General features: G+C 37.9%; 1 protein-coding gene across 3 annotated transcripts in view; it reads right to left on the bottom strand.

Annotated features, from left to right (window-relative positions):
* Positions 1-477: 477 nt before the first annotated feature.
* The window catches only part of MRE11 (MRE11 homolog, double strand break repair nuclease), a 65,564-nt gene continuing 47,323 nt past the window's right edge, over positions 478-18,718 (bottom strand). The window contains exons 17-20 of one of the 3 annotated variants that reach the window (XM_058545391.1): positions 11,736-11,794; positions 9,675-9,742; positions 3,579-3,657; positions 478-1,226 (exon numbers count right to left, since the gene is read on the bottom strand). In XM_058545391.1, coding sequence (XP_058401374.1) covers positions 1,173-1,226; positions 3,579-3,657; positions 9,675-9,742; positions 11,736-11,794 — 260 coding nt within the window. In that variant the 3' untranslated portion in view covers positions 478-1,172. Of the gene's footprint in view, positions 1,227-3,578; positions 3,658-3,686; positions 4,916-9,674; positions 9,743-11,735; positions 11,795-18,718 lie in introns of those variants that run through there. The other 2 variants (XM_058545393.1, XM_058545392.1) reach the window with 2 other exon arrangements.

Here is an 18,718-nt window from a genome sequence, read left to right as displayed (position 1 = left end):
GTTAAAAAAAAGTTTTTTAACTCTTTTCCTCCTAGAAATAGATGAGACAGAGACAGAAAGAGAGAGAGAACTATGAATAATGGAGAACAACGGAGAAAGTTATTACCAGTGAATGGGAATATAATCTTTAAAACCTTTGCTACAACTAGAATCAAAAACTCAACAATTCTGGGGGCCAGCCCTGTGGCTTAGCGGTTAAGTGCGCCCGCTCCGATACTGGTGGCCTGGGTTCGGATGCCGGGCACGCACCGACGCACCGCTTGTCCAGTCATGCTGAGGCAGCGTCCCACATACAGCAACTAGAAGGATGTGCAACTATGACATACAACTATCTACTGGGGCTTTGGGGAGAAAAAGGGAAAAAACAATGCAATAGATATTAGCTCAGGGCCAGTCTTCCTCAGCAAAAAGAGGAGGATTGGCATGGATGTTAGCTCAGGGCTGATCTTCCTCATACACAAAAAAAAACCTCAACAATTCTGACAGGCTATCTGTTTTTTAATACAAACATATCTAGTTATTCAAAGCATAAAGTACATCTAATCATTCAAAGTCTCAGTGGCTGAGACTGTCTTGTCACAAGCATTAAAAAATGAACATAGTAACAAACAGCGAGCTTAGGCACAGTTTCACATGGTGGATTGTTTTACCTTCAGGAAATCCAGAATCTCTACAAGTTATTAAAACTATAAAGAGGTCAAATTTTACAATGTCCTCTCCTCAACTTCAGCTAAATGTAACCACATTACATGAAGACCTACATGGTCTTTGATCATGAAGCAGAAATATATAATGATAGATTTCTTTTAATCCTTACTCAAGAACGATATTTAAACAAAGCCCTCATTCAGGAAGACATACACTAATGCACGTCAGAAAAATAACATTCTAAATTTTATAGAGCATCCCCAGGTAATGTTAACAACCAGATTAAAAAATAAGGCGAACCAAAGCTATTCTACATGTCCTTGAGCTGGGAAGTTTCTCAAGGAAAGGAGTCATGTCTTGGAAATATATTCAAAAATATAAATTCTTATGCATTAGTTTCTTTAAGTCTCTTTCAAATTCTTCAGTTAACAGCAATACTTTAAAAATCTTCAACTGTTAACTCTTAGCTTGCAATGTTTTGATTTTTCCTGAATCTTGAAAACTTCCAAGTGCCATTAAACATATTATCTCCTGTTTCTTCTCACAGAACTAATGTTCATAAAAGGATCATCATCGTCCTGAAATGACATACAAATGTCATGTTAGTGATTGTATCACACGTCACTGAGACAAGACAGAAGTTCTTACGGACAAAACAATACCAGTAAGAGTCATTTTCTCCTTTCACATGACGCAGACTTTCATTTTTCTATTTCCTTTATAAATATGTATAGTTTGTCAATTATCTTTTCTCTTCCTCCCTTCCTTAGTAGCTATTTGACTGCTGAATAAAGAAGTCCAATTAAATTCTTAGCAAGCATTAAAAATAATTTATTCTGATATATATATGTATGTATATATAGTTACCATATACATTTCTCTCAATTATTAACATTAATAAAGGCAAATAAGGTATGGGTAAGCCAGAAAAATTAATACTATTCAAGCTATTTCTATTTGGTTTTTGAATAGATTTTTTTCATTTATATCTTACTACTGGTGTATATGATGTTCTGGAAACTCACAGTCAAAAACATAATGAAGCCACATGACCAAACTCAGAAATAGCTGTAATTTTTACTTCCCATTACCCATTTAATGTCAGGAATAGGCAGCTACTCTCAGACTGATGGAAGCAACAACCTACCGAAGCAATCTTTCAAATTTCAGGAGAAAAAGAAGTAGATGGAATATTTCAATTTCAAAGAGTTCTCATGCTGCTGGGCTGTAGATTATATGTATAGTTAGAACAGAGAGGAACATCAGCTATTAACTGAGAATTAAAGAGAATAAAAACTAACAAATTTCAGATAAGCCCAAGTTACATAATTTGATGAAGATAACATAAAATTGATTCTTATGTATTCTTTAAATATTCAGAAGATAAAGCAAATTTGCAAATTTTTGATTTATGTTTAAGACATTAATAAAAAGGAATAATTATTTGGTGCTAGGCTCTGTTGGTGGTCTTATATTCAAATGTTAGCTAAGTTAGCTATCTCTGGTGAGAAATGGATGCCTTGAGAAATACAAATTCACTTTCATTTATTAATTCATTTTCTGCTACTATCAAAGGCAGAACTTGTTAATAAACCAGAGATAAATCCAAACTGAAGTCTAATAGAGAATCTGCTAACAGTTCTTCTTTGCAGTTAACATGAACTATATAAAATTTTTAACTTTAATGTATACCTACACGTAAATCTATATGCTTTGGAATTAACCAACGAGTCAACAACTGCTCGCTTCCCTCCCAGAGGCAACATATTATTTAACGGGTAGATTGAGTTCATGCCGCCATTTTTCTCTGCAGCCTGAATTCTGATGAGTCCTCTCCTCAAGCTGTTTCAAAGCCACAGCTGGGATACAGGGAATATGACAGCAGCAGTTGAAGCTCAAAATGAAAGGTATGAGTCACATGCTACAACAGGGATGAACCTGGAGGACATTATGCTAAGTGAAATAAGCCAGTCACAAAAAGACAAATACTGTATGATTCCACTTACAGCAGACATCTAAAGTAGTCAAATTCATAGAAACAGAAAGTAGAATGGTGGTTACCAGGGGCTGGGGGGAAGGGGAAATGGGGAGTTGTTGCTCAATGAGTGTAGATTTTCAGTTTTGGAAGATGAAAAAGTTCTGGGCATCTGTTGCATTACAAGGTGAATACACTTAACACTAGTGAACTGTACACTTAAAGTGGTTAAGAGGGTATGTTTTATGTCATGTGTTTTTACCACGATTAAAAATTTGAAAAAATAAAAATACATAAATGAAAAGGGTGATAGGCTTAAGAGAAACACCTTAAAGCGATTCAACCAAAGCTAGCAAAGGCCCCTCAAATGGCCACCACAGAGGAAAGAGAAAGGCCAGGCTTTCATCCAATTTAGCTGAAACAACAAATGAAGAAAGATAAGAGGCAAGGCCTGATTCTACCTCTTCCCATTCCTTCTCGTTCAAGTTAGAAGAGATTTTATAGTTTTCTGGTCCAGATAACCGTCCTGAATTGGAATTGCTTTCATACATACTGCCACACATCTTATATATGAAAGGTGTGGAGCATATAGTGGATACTTCATAAATATTCTATTAAAGTAACATTAAAAGCTTTTAGGATGTCATCATCCATCATTTCTCCAAATATATATGACAGGAGGTGAAAAAACTATTATGATCCTACTGTTAACTGGGCAAATTAAGAGCTGAGTGAATATCATATTTTAAAAATCTGCAAGCCTTTTATATCTGAGGTATTTACATTGATGGGCACTCAACTTATGTTACCTATTGACTCTTAACATTAACTATGGTTCAAAGGAAGGTTATCAATGAAATTTTTAAAAAAATGACTTCCAGCAACTAGCTTAGCAGTCCTTATTTAAATTTTATAAACAGCTAAAAATTAAGATTTAACAATATTACTTTATTACCTCGTCTGATTCAAAATCGACCCCCTTAGCTGTTTGGCTCTGGGACATACGTTTGTTCGATGACGATGCGCCTGACCACCTGAGGCAAAAACATGGAGAAAACACAGAAAATGAATGAAAGAATTCATCAAAAGTGCCTTTCCAGCTAAGTTGTTCATTCTAGTAGTGGCCATGAATAAAAATCACTAATACATTCCCTTCAATCTACATTAGCAGCAGTAAAAACCTGATGAGGAAAAGGGCTCTGGGGCCAGCGTTTGAATTCCAGTTTTGTCATTTACTAGCTATGTGGCTTTAGGCAAGTTACCTAACCTCTCTGTGCCTCAATTTCTTCATCTGTAAAACGAGGATAATAATTTTTTAAAGATTTGTTGTGTTAATATATTTAAACACTTAGATCAATGGCTGACATATTAAGCACTACACCGATGATTACTTACATTATTATTATAGCTCTTAGTATATATTAACATGTATCTACTACCATCCCCCACTCTTGAAAATTGTGGCAACACCGAAATATTTTTTATTCAAATCTCAGTTATGTTTCCGCAATAGGACAAAAGGATCTTAGGAAAGGCTCACTGCTTTCTAGGGTTGCCTCATCATTTGTGTTATCTGTGTTCAATCCAAATCAAATAGCAAATATTTACTGAATGCCTGCTCTTTGCCAGGTACTATGATAGGCCCTGGGAAACATCAGTGAACAAGAAAAGCATGATTCCTACCCTCATGAAGCTTAACTTGTGGTAATGGAACTCATATTCCTATGTCTTTTTATGAATAAGAATTTTAAGTCATCTTAGATCAGGGCCAGCAAACCAGGGCCAGTGGGCCATATTCAGCCTGCCTGTTTCTAACGGCCTATCAGCTAAGAATGGTTTTCACATTTTGAAATGGGTACATTTAAATGGTTATATAAGTACCTACATAATATCCTCAGTTTTGCCTCTTGGTCTGCAAAGCCCAAAATATTTACTATCTGGCCCTTTAAGAAGTTTGCTGACTCATGCTGTGAATGAAAGCAGTGTTTGTGAATTTTTAGCCAACAATTTATTACCATGATTTGGGATGCTATTATAGCAAGAGAAATATATCTGAAGGTCTTGTCTGAACAAACAAATTGAGCATCAAGAGGTCTTGTGTCAGAAGGAAACAGAAAAATCCACAGATTCTTATCCACAAAAGTAAAGGACAGGAGGATTTATCGAGCAAACTTGAAAGGCAACAAGTTTAGAGGTAGAGGATCAAAGAGTTTATCAACTGATCCGTCTGGGGAGTCCTCGTCTCTGTACTTGACCTAGGCAGGAACTGGCCAAGTGTTGACTTGTTTCCATCTGTGACAGGAAGAAGCAGATCATCAGGAGCATAAAGCCACAGTGCCAAGGTGACAGTTAGGTTAATGCGTTGTTGTTGGGGAGCCGGGGGAAGCGGGCTGGGGGGTTATGCAACGAAACACCCTTTGAGATCTGACTCGGCTTTCTCATGTCTCCCTAGACAAAGTGATTTGTCCAGTGGGGCCCAGAAACAAGCCAGCCATCTGTGACGGATGTTGGCCCATTTGATCACAGCAAGAGCTCTAATTCTGCATCAGAGGACCCCACGGACCTAGAGATCTCATCTGTGAGAGGTGCCCTATCCTTAGACATCAATGGTAGGAAAGGAAAGAAATGGTTATACTGTTTTGACTGCTGGGTCAAATAAATGGGCTTTCATCCTGGATGTCAAAAAGTGTTACATTTGATTAGCTTCATGTACATGGCTCAAAAATAAGGGGAGAGAATGTATCAAATTGAGCTCCAGGAGTTGTAAGTTTTCTTCGTTTTTGTTCAGATATAATTTGGGGCCATAAATTAGAATTCCCATCTAGAGATGTTCAGCGAATATGTCAGTTGTAGCAGTGTTATAAGCATAAGATAACATGTTAAATCGGCCTGTGCCGTGCCCGGCACATAAAAGGTGCCCCCAAAATATTAGTTCCCTGCACTGCAAGGCTTAATAGAATCCCCTCAACCTCTCCTCCTCCACCTGGCCCGATGGAGCCGGGTCTTCTCTTGCTTGCTGCTTTAAGGTGATGGTGGTTATTACCTGCCAGCTCTATCAAATCTGGAAGGGTCCTCTTATTCTCAGTACAATGAGGGTAGAGTTTGGAACAATTTTTCCAGGGAAATATAGGCTTTCCATTGCTCATCTGGCAGAAGGGAGTTCTACAGCTGCAAGTTATTTCCTTCTTAAACTTAACTGCCAGGAATATGAGTGCTTTTATTGCTTACCATTCTTCTTATTATTCTTGCTCTATTTCCCTAGCCTGTTATTTAGTTTATTTAATAAGCATTTATACAGGCACTATGTGCCCAGTACTGTACTTAGCACTTTACAAACATTAACTCACTTAAGCCTCATCACTCAACCCTCTGAAGTAAATATTATCTTCATTTTATAAATGAGGACACTGAAGCACAGAGAAGTCAAAAAGCTTGCACATGGTCCACACCTAGTAAGTGCCAGAGCTTAAATACTTTAAATTACAAGTGAAATAACCAGACAAACCATGCCATTACTAAAAAATTCTTCAAAAACAGCCTAAATTGTGTCATTCAGTTGCTGTCATCAGAAACATAAATACGCCAAGGCTGATTTCAGATTTATTGCCAAAATGTTAATTTCTAAATTGCTTCTCATCATTTAAATGATCCTTATTGCTTGCACAATGGTCTGAGAGCTTAATCTATTATGTTAAGAAGCAAGTTCTGGAGCAGAATGCCCGGCTATGTGACTAGTTGGGTGACCTTAGGTAAGTTACTTAGCCTACCGTGCCTCACTATAGGGATAATATAGTTATAACTGCATCTACCCCCTGGGGTGGCTGTGAGCGCCAAACAAGCTAATTCATATATAAAGCCTCAGAACAGCGCCTGACACACAGGAAGTGCTAACAATTCAGTTATTATCATCATTACCTCATGAGTAAATAAGAAGTCAACAGACATTTATTCCACTGAAAAAAAGACAACCCAAAATGGTAACAAAATCAAGACAATTTTTCTTTAATACCCCTAAATATATGTCAAACATACTAAAATAGTGTTTTCATTAGTTCCAATAATGAAAAATAAGGACCTCATGCAAGCTAAACTTCTATATTCCTCTCAACTATTGATTCACTACTGAAAAAAAAAAACCCAGAAAGCTAGACTTGTTTTTGTTTGAGTGCATTTTAATTTACAAAGACAAGAACACCAAACAAGTACTTAGAAAGGGACTCTCTTCCTTCGATGGACTGAGAGATCCTGATATTACCCCAATAAATCTCCTTTTCCCTAAGCAAATTTGAGTTAGGTTTCTATCAGCTGGAACCAAAAGAGTCCGGTTTAATACATGTAACTCAAGCTTGATAATTCAAGGATATCTTCATATAAGCTAACTACCTCAGTTATCCTCAACTACCCACCACAGATATACAAGTTGACCTGCATCTGAGCCCATCCTGGTATTTTTCACTCCTTCTACAAAGGCTAGCACTGGCTTTGGCAACTCTGTCCTCCCCTGGCCTTTTCTCATGTCTTTCTTGTTGCTTTTTCTACTTTACCTAAGCTCTAAAGACTGAAATCGCAGGACTGGAACACAAGCCCTCTTTTCTCTCTACCTTCTCTTTCAAGGTGATGGGTCCATTCCAATGGCTTTAAGTATCAGTTATATGCTGCTGAGGAGTAAATTTAGGTATCATTCTCAATCTCTTATCTGAGCTCTGGACTCATATAGCCAATCACCTATAACCTCTTTTCATGTAAATTTCACAGGCATCTCAAACTTTCCATGTCTAAAGCAGAACTTTTGGTTATCTGCCTATCATCATCCACAGAAATCTATTTCTCTTCTTTTACGCCTTTCTCAGAGTACAGCACTATCTAAGTGCTCATGCAGGAAACCTAGAAATCAGCCATGATTCCTCATTCTCCCTCACTCCAAATATTCACTTCATCCTCATCTTCCGTCATGTCTACCTCAAAATATATCCTGAAACCGTCTATTCTTTCCATTTCCCCTGCAGCCACTCTGGTGCAGGCCTCCATCACCTCTTCCCTGGACTTCCTACAGCACCCTCTTTTCACAACAGCCTGTTTGCACTCCTGTCCTCCTGCACCACAGTGATCCTTTATAAATGTAAATCAGATGGTGCCACTACTCTCTCAAAATCCTTCCCTGAATTTATAATAAAGTCCAAATTCCTCACCCCACTCACCTGTTCCTGCTTCATGATGTACTCCTGCCTGTCTTTTCTATTCTCATCTCAAACCACTTCCTTTCCACCATGCTTTAGTCACTGACTCCTAAATAAGGAGCTTGTTTCTTAGTAAGCTTGTTTCTTCTTCGAGAGACTTGGCATATGCTTTTCCCTCTGCTTTCTGCAAAGCCAAGTCTCTCTCAGTAAAATTTCAGCTTAAAGGTAACCTCCCCAGAGGCCTTCCCTGATCACCCTTTTAAGCAGATATCTGTGGCCTGTGACACTCCTCTGTTTTGCTGCATCCTGATGATTTCCTTCAAGTCTTCTTACATATCTGTTGATCATCAGCTCAAACGTTATCTACCTTCTTTGTAAAACCAATGATCTATCCTGGGAAGATACTGCAACTTCCCTTAGATTTCATTACACTTGAATAAAACACTTATCTTGGTGGATTATTAGTGCCCTGTCATTAGCCTACCACAAAGAGTAAATTCCTGGAAGGAAGGAGACATTTCTTTCATATTTCTATCCCCAGCTCCTAGCATAATGTTTAACCGAATAAATAAGTGGATGTGGAACTATACTTGCCAAATTTTCCAACACAGACCCTTAATTCACATAGAGTACATATTCTGAATGGGGTCAGTACTATACCCAAGGAATGAAAATTGGTTCCAGGGGATGGGGTGGGTGAAAACTTTTAGATATTATAAAGGTTTTTGGCCCTCCCAAGCTCAATCCTACCCAACAAAACTTCATTCTTTAGTATTTAACCTCTCTTGTTAGGGAGAAATTAAATTTAAGTTATTTTAATTAAACTAAATCAAGTTTAATTTTTAGCCTTAGGTAATGAAAAAAAGGTTGAGATCATGAAAAAACTTTGAGAAACATTGAGGTAGAGCCTTTTCCTCAATCTCCTCCCTATTTTATAACTCCTGTTCATCTCATTACTCTCGCCTCTCATTCTCCACCCCACTGATCCAAATAATGCCTATCTTTAAAACTGCAGGTAAATTGTACTCCCTCTATAAAGCTCTTTCTTCTGATAGCCCACACTTCTTGCTCCTTTTTCTGAGGGCCTATAAGCACTCATACCTAGTCTGTACCATAAAATTTCACACATAATTATGTACTGATTCAATCATCCCTTAACAGATTCAAATGTGTTCCTCTCTCTCTTCCACTACATTTTATGCTACCTGAAGGCAGTAACCATATTAAAACATTCATTATGTCCCCCATCAGACCTAATATAATGCTCATACAGAAAATAAGTATATAAAAAAGCTGTTGATTATTTATTTCCTTAAGTAGAAATTTTCATTAACTGAGCTTTAGTTAAGCAGTGTTCACCTAAAATGTTAGCACATAGAAGAAAATGGTAATAGTGAATCAAGTCAAACCTTACAGTAACAGACCAAAACCAAAAAGGGCAGGAAAGGCATAAAAGTGTTCTGAAGGCAGAGAAAGTCTACATGACCCTCTTTTTAGTGTTTAGCACAGCATCCTATGTAATTTAGTACATAAAAATATGATGATGAAGAGAAGCTGAAATCAAGTATTAACAAAACACAAAACTATTTTCTGTTAATTGGAGAGAACACAGTACTCTATGAAGAAAATCACTGGGTAATAAAGATAAAAGGAAATGAATTACAGGTTACTTAAATTTTCAATGAAAATATTTGTGATAATGCTGCATCGACTCTATGAACTAGTCCTTGGTCGATTTTTCACTTCTCTACATACTTGACTAGCTGAAAATAACTCTATTAAACTTCTATGGCATAGAAAAATGTATAAGTAGAATTCTGGATAACTTTGAATCTTTTCAGATGTTTCTTTTTGCAGGAAGTCACTGTACTTACCTTGGATCTGTTTTTGAAGTGGTAGGAAAAACGTCTTCTTCCACATCTGACTCATCCACCTCAGTCACCTAAGGGGGTAAAAAACAAAACAGCAAAGAGCTTTTTGTGGGAATGGAACATTTGAAATAACAATGAATTAAAAAACTGAAACTCAAAGTTGTTGTGTTTTTCTTAACTATACAAAACGAAGTCGCAAAAAAGGAGGCAGAAACTATGTAAGCAGCAGCTGTCAAAACTAAAGCTCAGCCTGACCTCCCTCCAATGTCACTCTTCACTCACAAGTGGGTTCCCACGCAACATGTGTGAGTTTACTTCTCTCCTGGCCACCGTGGCCGCCTGGGAAGCTCAAGCAACATGCAGTTAGATTGGAGAATGCCTCACAGAGTGTCATGTGCAGGCAGTGCCCTCTGGTTTTCTTGGGTTCTAATGAGAAGTTAGATCATCAGTGTTCCATCTCCAGTTTTAAATGAGGTCTAAGACCGTGTGGGAAGTACTGGATATTTATCTTTCTGTTACATTTATCCCTGTTAAATACCATTTGCTGGTTTCAAGCCACAGTAAAAATATTTGTGATTCTTGATTCTATCATCCAAAATGCTGCCTATTTCTCTACATTTTGTATTATCTTGACACTAAATACACACATTTGCTATGTCTTCCTCTAACTGATAAAGCCAAGGACAAAATACTGAAAAAACAGCATCTGAGACCTCCCCCTCCAGGCTAACAATGAACTATTCATTAATCAGAAGTCATTAACTGCAGTTGTCCAAGCAGCTATGAATCTAGCTAATATTCCTGCATTTTGTCCATAAAACTATCAGGAGGTGTCTTATGTGCCTTGAAGGAATCAAACACATTCAATATTCCCCTAATCTACCACAGTGTAAACTCAATCCAAAAACAAAAAAAAGTTAGTTTGGCATGACTTATTCTTTTTGAACTCATGTTCTTACCCGACGATAGAAAAATCTAGAAGGGAAGCTACTTGCAGACATGATGATAACTTTGTTTTCAGATATGATGATCTTGAAGCATTAGCAAACAACAGTTGATTAGAAATAATGAAACGGAGCTCAGTATAAAAGTTAGCACTGGTATACCCACATATAAATTGATAATAAGAAGAGAGAGAAAAAAAAGGAAAGATGAAGTTAAGAGTGATAAAAGAACAAGATTAGAATCAGGACAGAGAAGAAGAGAAGTTTTCTGGAAAGGGGGTGGGTCAATTGTGTCACGTACTCGAGAGATCAAGAAGAATAAAATTTGAGAAAAGATATAGAGCAACAGTTCTCAACTGGGGGTGATTTTTAACCCTCACTCCCATCCTGGAAACATTTGGAAATGTCTGAAGACATTTTTGATTGTCATAAGTAGGGGCATATTACTGGCATCTAGTGGGTAGAGGCCATTATATTGCACAGGACAGCCCCTCACAACAAAGACTTATCTGGTCCAACATGTTGGACCTGCCACTGAGAAACCCTGATATAGAGGGAAGAGTACTGGCTTGGGAGTTAAGACACATGGGTTTTGAAAGTGAGGTAATAGGAGAGTCAAAGGAAGACTCTTCTTGGAATCCAAAGGATGAGCAGAAGGCTCTTCCTTTGTTATATCTAGAGCTATGTTATATCTAGAGCTGAACACAGAGATCCTTAGACTCCAACCTCTCAGTTTGTCCTGAGTCTAGCTTCAGCCATTAAGGCACAAGCCAGAGTGTTATGAGAGTGTAAGAAACAAAAGGAAGCCAGGGATAAATAAAACCTCTATATGCACCAACCTCCCATCTTCCATATTAGTCTTCCATGCATGGACCCTTTGGTTTAACACCGTTATCCTTAAAAAGATTACTGGATACGTACATTTAAGGATTTCTAATCATGTGATCCACAGTCAAAAAAAGAAAAATAAATCCTAAAAGCCCTTAGTCTAGATAATAAGTTCTCTCCAGCTTTAATGTTCCACACTTTTTCTTCTATTTACTTTGTAGATCAAAGAACTGACAATTCATAATCCAAAAAATATAAATTATTAAACACAACTATAAATCTTTTTTCTTACCTCTGAATAATTCTTAGTAGCAACATTTTGGGAGGGCTGCTGTCTTGTAGACTTAAATGCTATAATGAAAAAGATGAAACATCCATTATGTTATTCTTAAAATAACTTAGAAAAATTTGCACATTTCTTTAGCTAAAGATTTTCTAAGTCTATATGTAAAAACCCATGATGACTAATTATAAAACCATTTATATATTTTTTAAAATCTGAATGGAGGTGGAATTATATGTTCAAATAAATCAAGGCCTACCTGCCAGTCTCATATGATTTCCTGGCTTATTCAAATATAGTAACAAGCAGTGTTCATAAATATACCTACTCTGAAAATATTTTATAGAAAAATACCTGAAGGATAAAATTTGATCACCTAATGGACTGAACTCCAAATAGATTGAAGGTAACCCTCCTAATGTCCCCCTTCTCTTATAGTTGGCAATACCTTCCCTGTTGCTATCTTAGGAGCCATAGGGCTCCAGTAAGAGCTTTCTTATTCTCCTCTACTTTGTTAACCACATTCAGTACCTAAGAAATAGTCCAGAGGGAAATTCTAGAAAACAGCTTATCTTTTATTCTATAAAACTTTCCTTTGAATTCTTACTTTTTTAGCTTTATAAACTTGGTTAGAAACATGAAGTTTAGTTAACTCTTTATTTTTCCCAAGACTGAAACTACATTATTATGATTTTATAAGAAGAAGTATATATTTGGTCTTTGTTCCCATTAGTGCCACAGAGCTCCTAAAAATTTCCTAAGTGATGAGAGCCATAAAGGTGTCTTTTGTTATGTTAATGAGGTGACTTTGGACTGCATCCAAAGTCAGGGGGCTGGTTGCCAGGAGAACCAACCATGAATAGGGGGTTGAAACTTTCAGTCCCATCCCCTGATTTCTGGGGAGCGGGGAGGAACTGGAGGTTGAATCAGTTACCAACGGTCAATGATTTAATCTATCATGCCTATGTAATGAAGCTTTCATAAAAACCCAAAAGGAGGCAGGGGTTTGGAGAGCTTCCAGGTGGTGAACCAGAACGCTTCCACGTGCCACCGTGTTGGGCTCCAAATTCCATGAGGACAGAAACTCCTTTGTTCAAGACCTCTTCACCCTATGTATCTCTTTATCTAGCTGTTGATTCATATCCTTTAATATCCTTTGTAATAAACCAGTAATCTAGTAAGTAAACCAGTTTCCTGAGTTTCATGAGCTGCCCTAGCAGATTAATCTAACCCAAGGAGGGGGTTGTAGGAACCTCTGATTTACGGCCAGTAGGTCAGAAGCACAGGTAACAACCTGGGTTTGCTACTGACATCTGAAGTGGAGAGGCCAGTCTTGTGGAACCGAGCCCTTTACCTGTGCAATCTGACACTACCTCTGAGTAGATACAGTCAGAATTCTGGTGGTGTGGGGAAACCACCCGGCACACACACACATTGGAATTGGATGCAGAATGTTAAAAACCTAGAATAAATTTCAAACAGTCAATTAGAGGTTTATTTTCTCCTAAGCCTTACCAGTTTCCTAATATAAAAAATGTCTCCCTCAAGACAATCCCCAAACCGAACCACAGGGCAAGAGGAGAAAAAAAGACAGGACTTGAAAAAGTCAAATGCTCAAAGAATCCCACAAAGTCCAAAATTCTCCTGGTCAGAAAACTCAGGCATCTTTCTACCTAGCCTAAATTTATGATTTGCTCATTTTCCTATCCCCAATCTTGTGATGTCTACCTGAGAGGAGAGATAAAGGGCAGAGGCAGAGTTCTTATCCGCCCTACTCAATTATTGGCCTCACATCCTACTCTACTCAAAAGGCTAGACAGGGCAAGTGAATAAAAAACCAGTGATCATGACTCTTTCAAAGAATATTTCTGTTCAATAGTCATTCACTAATTGACTCCTCAAACTCTCAGATCCTTGAAAACAAGAGCCTTCCTTTCTTTTTATCCCCAGTGGATAACAAAAGAGGAGTAAATGTTTGTGAGATAATGTTATCAGAAAAACAAGGACTGGGTTTTGTTAGGAAGGCAGTACAGTACGGTGGTTAAGAGCTCTAGTTTTCGACTCATTTTGACTTACTAGCTGGGTGACTATGGCCAAGTTCCTTGGCTTAAGTCTCAGTTTCCTCACCTGTAATATAGTGTTAATAATATTTCTCGCAGAAATTCATTGAAAGGATAAAAAGAGGTACTCTAAATTGCTTTGGCAAGTGCCTAGAAGCAGCAGGTATTCAGATAATGTAGCCAGTAGCAGTAATAAACGTAGTAGCGGCAGTGGTAGCCACGGTGGTAAATTAAATGCAAGGCAGTGGCTTCAGAGGTGTCTTTTATGCACTTTATCACCATCCTCTACAGACAAACTTCAACGGAGAAATCTATGCTGTCAACTCTTATTTACAACCGCTGCTGGCTTTAAGTGTAATATCTACCTTTCTCAATAAAATTCCGGTATGACACCAAATCTCTGTACTCCATGGAGCTTGTTATAATAGAATTTGACCTTTATTTATCTCTTCATTCTTTCATTTATCATAGGAATCTAGAAGTTATTCCTAAGTTGCTTTTGTCCCAAAGTTATGGTAGCTATAGTTAATACCCCATGGTTATTTTGTCAGAGATGTAAAAAACACCAAATCTAACCTGACAAAAATATTTTACTCATATGCATTAAAAAGTCAATTTCATTTTTTAGAAAAAGGCTCAGTGTTGGAGGTAATCAGTTAAATTGTAAAACCATTAAACCAGATCAATTCTATAAAAGATAAATTTAGACTAATTTATAAAACATCCATTTTCATAAGTTTATTGTAAATATTGCCACAAATACTAACAGCAGCAATCATTTATTAGATTCTTCCTAAATGCTGTACTCAGTAATGTACATGTATAAATTCATTTAATACTTATAATTGCTCTGTGAAGTCAGTACTACACTGCCAATTTCAGGGATCTGAAGCTTAGAAAATAATAACAGTCTACACTTACTGGGGGCTTCATACATATAGATACTGTGTCAGGTATTTCACATGCAGTTTCTCACTAATCCTCAAAATAACCCAATGAGGTGGATGCAATCATCACCCCATCTTACAGGTGAGGACACTGCAGCTTAGAGATAGAAAGCTCAACTAATCTGCTGGAGGACACACAGCTAGTAAATGAAGGAGTTAGAATTCAAATCAAGGTCTTTCTGACTTTAGAACCATGCTGTTAATCTTTATGCCATAGAATCTCTAAGTAATTTTTGTTCAATCATTCTCAAGTATTTAATGAGCACCTGCTATATGCCAGGCACTGCGGATACAATGATGAACAAAACAATGCAACTCCTGCTCCCTGGTGCTTTTAGTGCAAGGGCACCAAGCTGGCAGGTGAAGAGCTGGCTGACCATACAGGTCTGACTCTAGAGCCTGAGCTCTTAGTCACAACCATTGCAGCAAAAGGCACAATAAGATTTTTGCCTAGAAAATAATTTAGGAAATCTTGAGTTTCATATTAATTTGGTTTACTTACATAGCTTCTTCTTACAAATGAATACTATTACTTAAAAAAAAAAAGGTTAGTCATGCCAATTTGTGAACATTTTAAAGCACTATAACTGATCTCTCGTCTTCTCTACACAATTAGAAGCTTTATTCCACAATATCAATAAGCAATAGAGCAGGAGTCATCAAAGAATGTCTTTGAAAGTCTCATTGGCACAGTGGTTCTGAAATGAACTGACATTAGAAAGTGAAAAAATGCTCACAAGGCTTCTATGAGACAGAGTTCTAGCTGCAAAGCAGGCAGTCACATATGAGTTTTAAATAAAGAAAATGAGGATCAAAACTCTGTATCTGTTCATTGTAGGCTAGATTATTCAGAAAAACACTTCTGCTGAAAACAACCCAAATTGCTATATCAAAAATTGAAAAAAAAAAATCTTAAGGGAACCGAAGAGCTGATCATATAGTAAGGAATTAGCAGGCCAAAACTGAAGAAAAGCTAGAACTCAGAGAGGCTAGTATAGCAGTCTTTTTCCCTGAGGACACCTGCTGATCTGGGCAAATGTTAACCCTGGTTGTGACAGTTCTGTAGAGGGAGGGAGAGAGCTGCTATAGCTCAAGTCCTGCCCAAGGCAGAGACCCTAAAGCATTTCCTCCCTGCCTTAAGCTGGGACCCCAATGGTGAAGGAGAGAAGCAGGCATAAACATTTTACAATTACACGTCACCTGGCTGGTCCTCAAGTCATAAATTTAAATTTAATCTAAAGTAGTCGAAGACTTGTGGTGCCCGAGAACCCTGGAGAAATAAATACAAATCTTCTCTGGAGGAAGACATCTTCATCCAAGATCTCAAATTATTCCTACTGATAATTTTGGGGAGACAACAGATAACAAAACATGCAAGGAAACAAGTCGCCATAAATGAGAACCATCAGAAACAGATAACAGAAAGAGGTCACAGACATTCAGACACTGGGTTATTAAGACACAGAAGACAGGGGCCGGCCCCATGGCTTAGCAGTTTGGTGCGTGCACTCTGCTACTGGCGGCCCGGGTTCGGATGCCGGGCGCGCACCAACATACCGCTTGTCGGGCCACGCTGAGGCGGCATCCCACATACAGCAACTAGCAGGATGTGCAACTATAACATCAACTATCTACTGGGGCTTTGGGGAGAAAAGGGGAAAAAAAAAAAAAAAAGGAGGAAGATTGGACTCAGGGCCAGTCTTCCTCAGCAAAAAGAGGAGGATTGGCATGGATGTTAGCTCAGGGCTGATCTTCCTCCAAAAAAAAAAAAAAAAATTCAATCTACAGTTTTAAGAACAGATGAGTGAATTGGAAGACTGATCAAAAATAATTATTCAGAATGGGGCACAGTAAGATAAAACAACAGACAATACAAGAGAGGTGAAGAGTTATGGAAGGACAGATTGAAAAGGTCATACATTTATTTAATTGAAGACCCAGAAAGGAGGAGAAAAACAATAATGTAGAGGTAATGTCTGAAGGGATAACAGCTAAGGATTTTCTAGAAATGATGAAAGACAGCAATTTATAGTTTTATGAAGCCCAATAAATCCTAACCAGGACAAAAAAGAATCCCATATCTACATTCATCATAGTGAAACTGCAGAACACCAAAAACAGACAGCTCGAGGAAAAACAGACTACTTAGAAAAAAAAAGTAACAAGCTTAGCTAATAACTTATTTCTTAACAACAATGGAAATCTGAAGACTCACTTTAGGTAATTAATTCTGCCCACTGGTGTCAAGGAAAGCTTCACATAAAACAATTAAGCCATGATGAAAAAAGGCAGTTTGAGCTAAGGCAAAGGTGGGTAATTTATAACATCTGTGCCTCTGTGTTGCACGCTAACCAACTTTTGGTGGTTTAACATGGAAGTGTTCATATTTTATTCGCTCTCCTTTTCTAACTCCCTGTTTTCTCTCCTTTTTTTAATAATAGCAATACTCCTAAATGCCTACTATGTGCCAGGCTTTTTGCTTTTAATCTTCAGAATAACCCAATATGGCAGGAATTATTATTCCCAATGTACATGTAAACAAACTAGGAGAGTGACTTGTCCAAAGTCACAAAGCTTTTACGTGTTGACCTCAGCCTAGATCCTTTACCATACTGCCTTTTCTCTCTTTCTCTCTCCTTCTCTGCTTTTATCTTAGACCTGCCAAGAATGGAATAGCATCTTTCTGCATGCCATTTCCTAAATGGCAACAAAGACAACATGCTTCTGAAGTTAAAAGATAAGGATCTCAGCTGGCTCTCCTCAAGTACTGAATAATCCTTGAGTGAAAATATAGCAACAGAATTTTTGATAAGAAGACTCCTTAAGAGTCATTTAACGGGGGGGGGGGGGGGGGGGGGGGCTGGCCCCATGGCTTAGCGGTTAGGTGCACGTGCTCCACTACTGGTGGTCCAGGTTCGAATCCCGGTCGCACACCAATGCACCGCTTGTCCGGCCATGCTGAGGTGGCATCCCACATAGAGCAACTAGCAGGATGTGCAACTATGACATACAACTATCTACTGGGGCTTTGGGGAGAAAAAGGGAAAAAAAGAAGGAGGATTGGCAATAGATGTTAGCTCAGGGCCGGTCTTCCTCAGCAAAAACAGGAGGATTGGCATGGATGTTAGCTCAGGGCTGATCTTCCCCCCCCCCCCCCCCCCGCAAAAAAAAAAGAGTCATTTAATGGATCTGACATTTTTTTATCCTTTCTCCAATGTCAGTTGTCATCCAATAAATGTTGAAAACTTCCTTTGATAGAGTCACAACTCACTTCCTTTTAAGGCAGCTTACTCCATCTTTATACTACTTAGATAGGTTATTCTGTATAATGCAAAGACCCCTCTACTGAGAACCAGTAGCTAGGTCTCCAATCTTACCTTGCTCTGGAAACTAGCACACTAATTAACTACTGGTTCTGGAATCCAGAGAATGTGGGATTGACCCAAGCTCTAGAATTTACTCGTTGTGAGACCTTAGATAAGTTGCCTGTGTTTTCAAAGCCTCAGTTTCCTTTTCTGTAAAACAAGGATAATTTAAGTATCTATGCTACAGAGCTGTTGAGAGGCATGCAGTAACTGTCTCATAAATATTAGCTATTATTAGTACTATTAGTGGTTTTCTCCACCTAGGGCAAATTGCTTAGCTCAGTTCCTCATCTGAAAAATGAAGGAGTAGGCAAAGTTGTTCTTAAGTCTTTCAGGTCCATTCTATCAGATAATAAACTTAAATCTTATGCTGCTAGCTTTTCTCATCTATCCTCACTGGACTAGTAGTTTTTAATCAGAAGCCCATGGATGGGCTTCATAGAGGTCCCTAACTCTGAAATTGAGCACAATTGCATATGAGAACTTATTTAAAGAGAGGAGACATAGCTTTCATCAAATTCTTAAGAATCCATAACTCTAAACAGATTTAAAACCACTGCCTTTGGGACTATACAGATCAAATCTATTCAACCTTTCACATGATAAAACTTATGTAAAGA

The sequence above is a fragment of the Diceros bicornis genome, chromosome 7 (genome assembly GCF_020826845.1).
Source record: "Diceros bicornis minor isolate mBicDic1 chromosome 7, mDicBic1.mat.cur, whole genome shotgun sequence".
Classification (NCBI taxonomy): Eukaryota; Metazoa; Chordata; class Mammalia; order Perissodactyla; family Rhinocerotidae; genus Diceros; species Diceros bicornis.
This window is presented reverse-complemented; position numbering and strand designations above follow the sequence as displayed.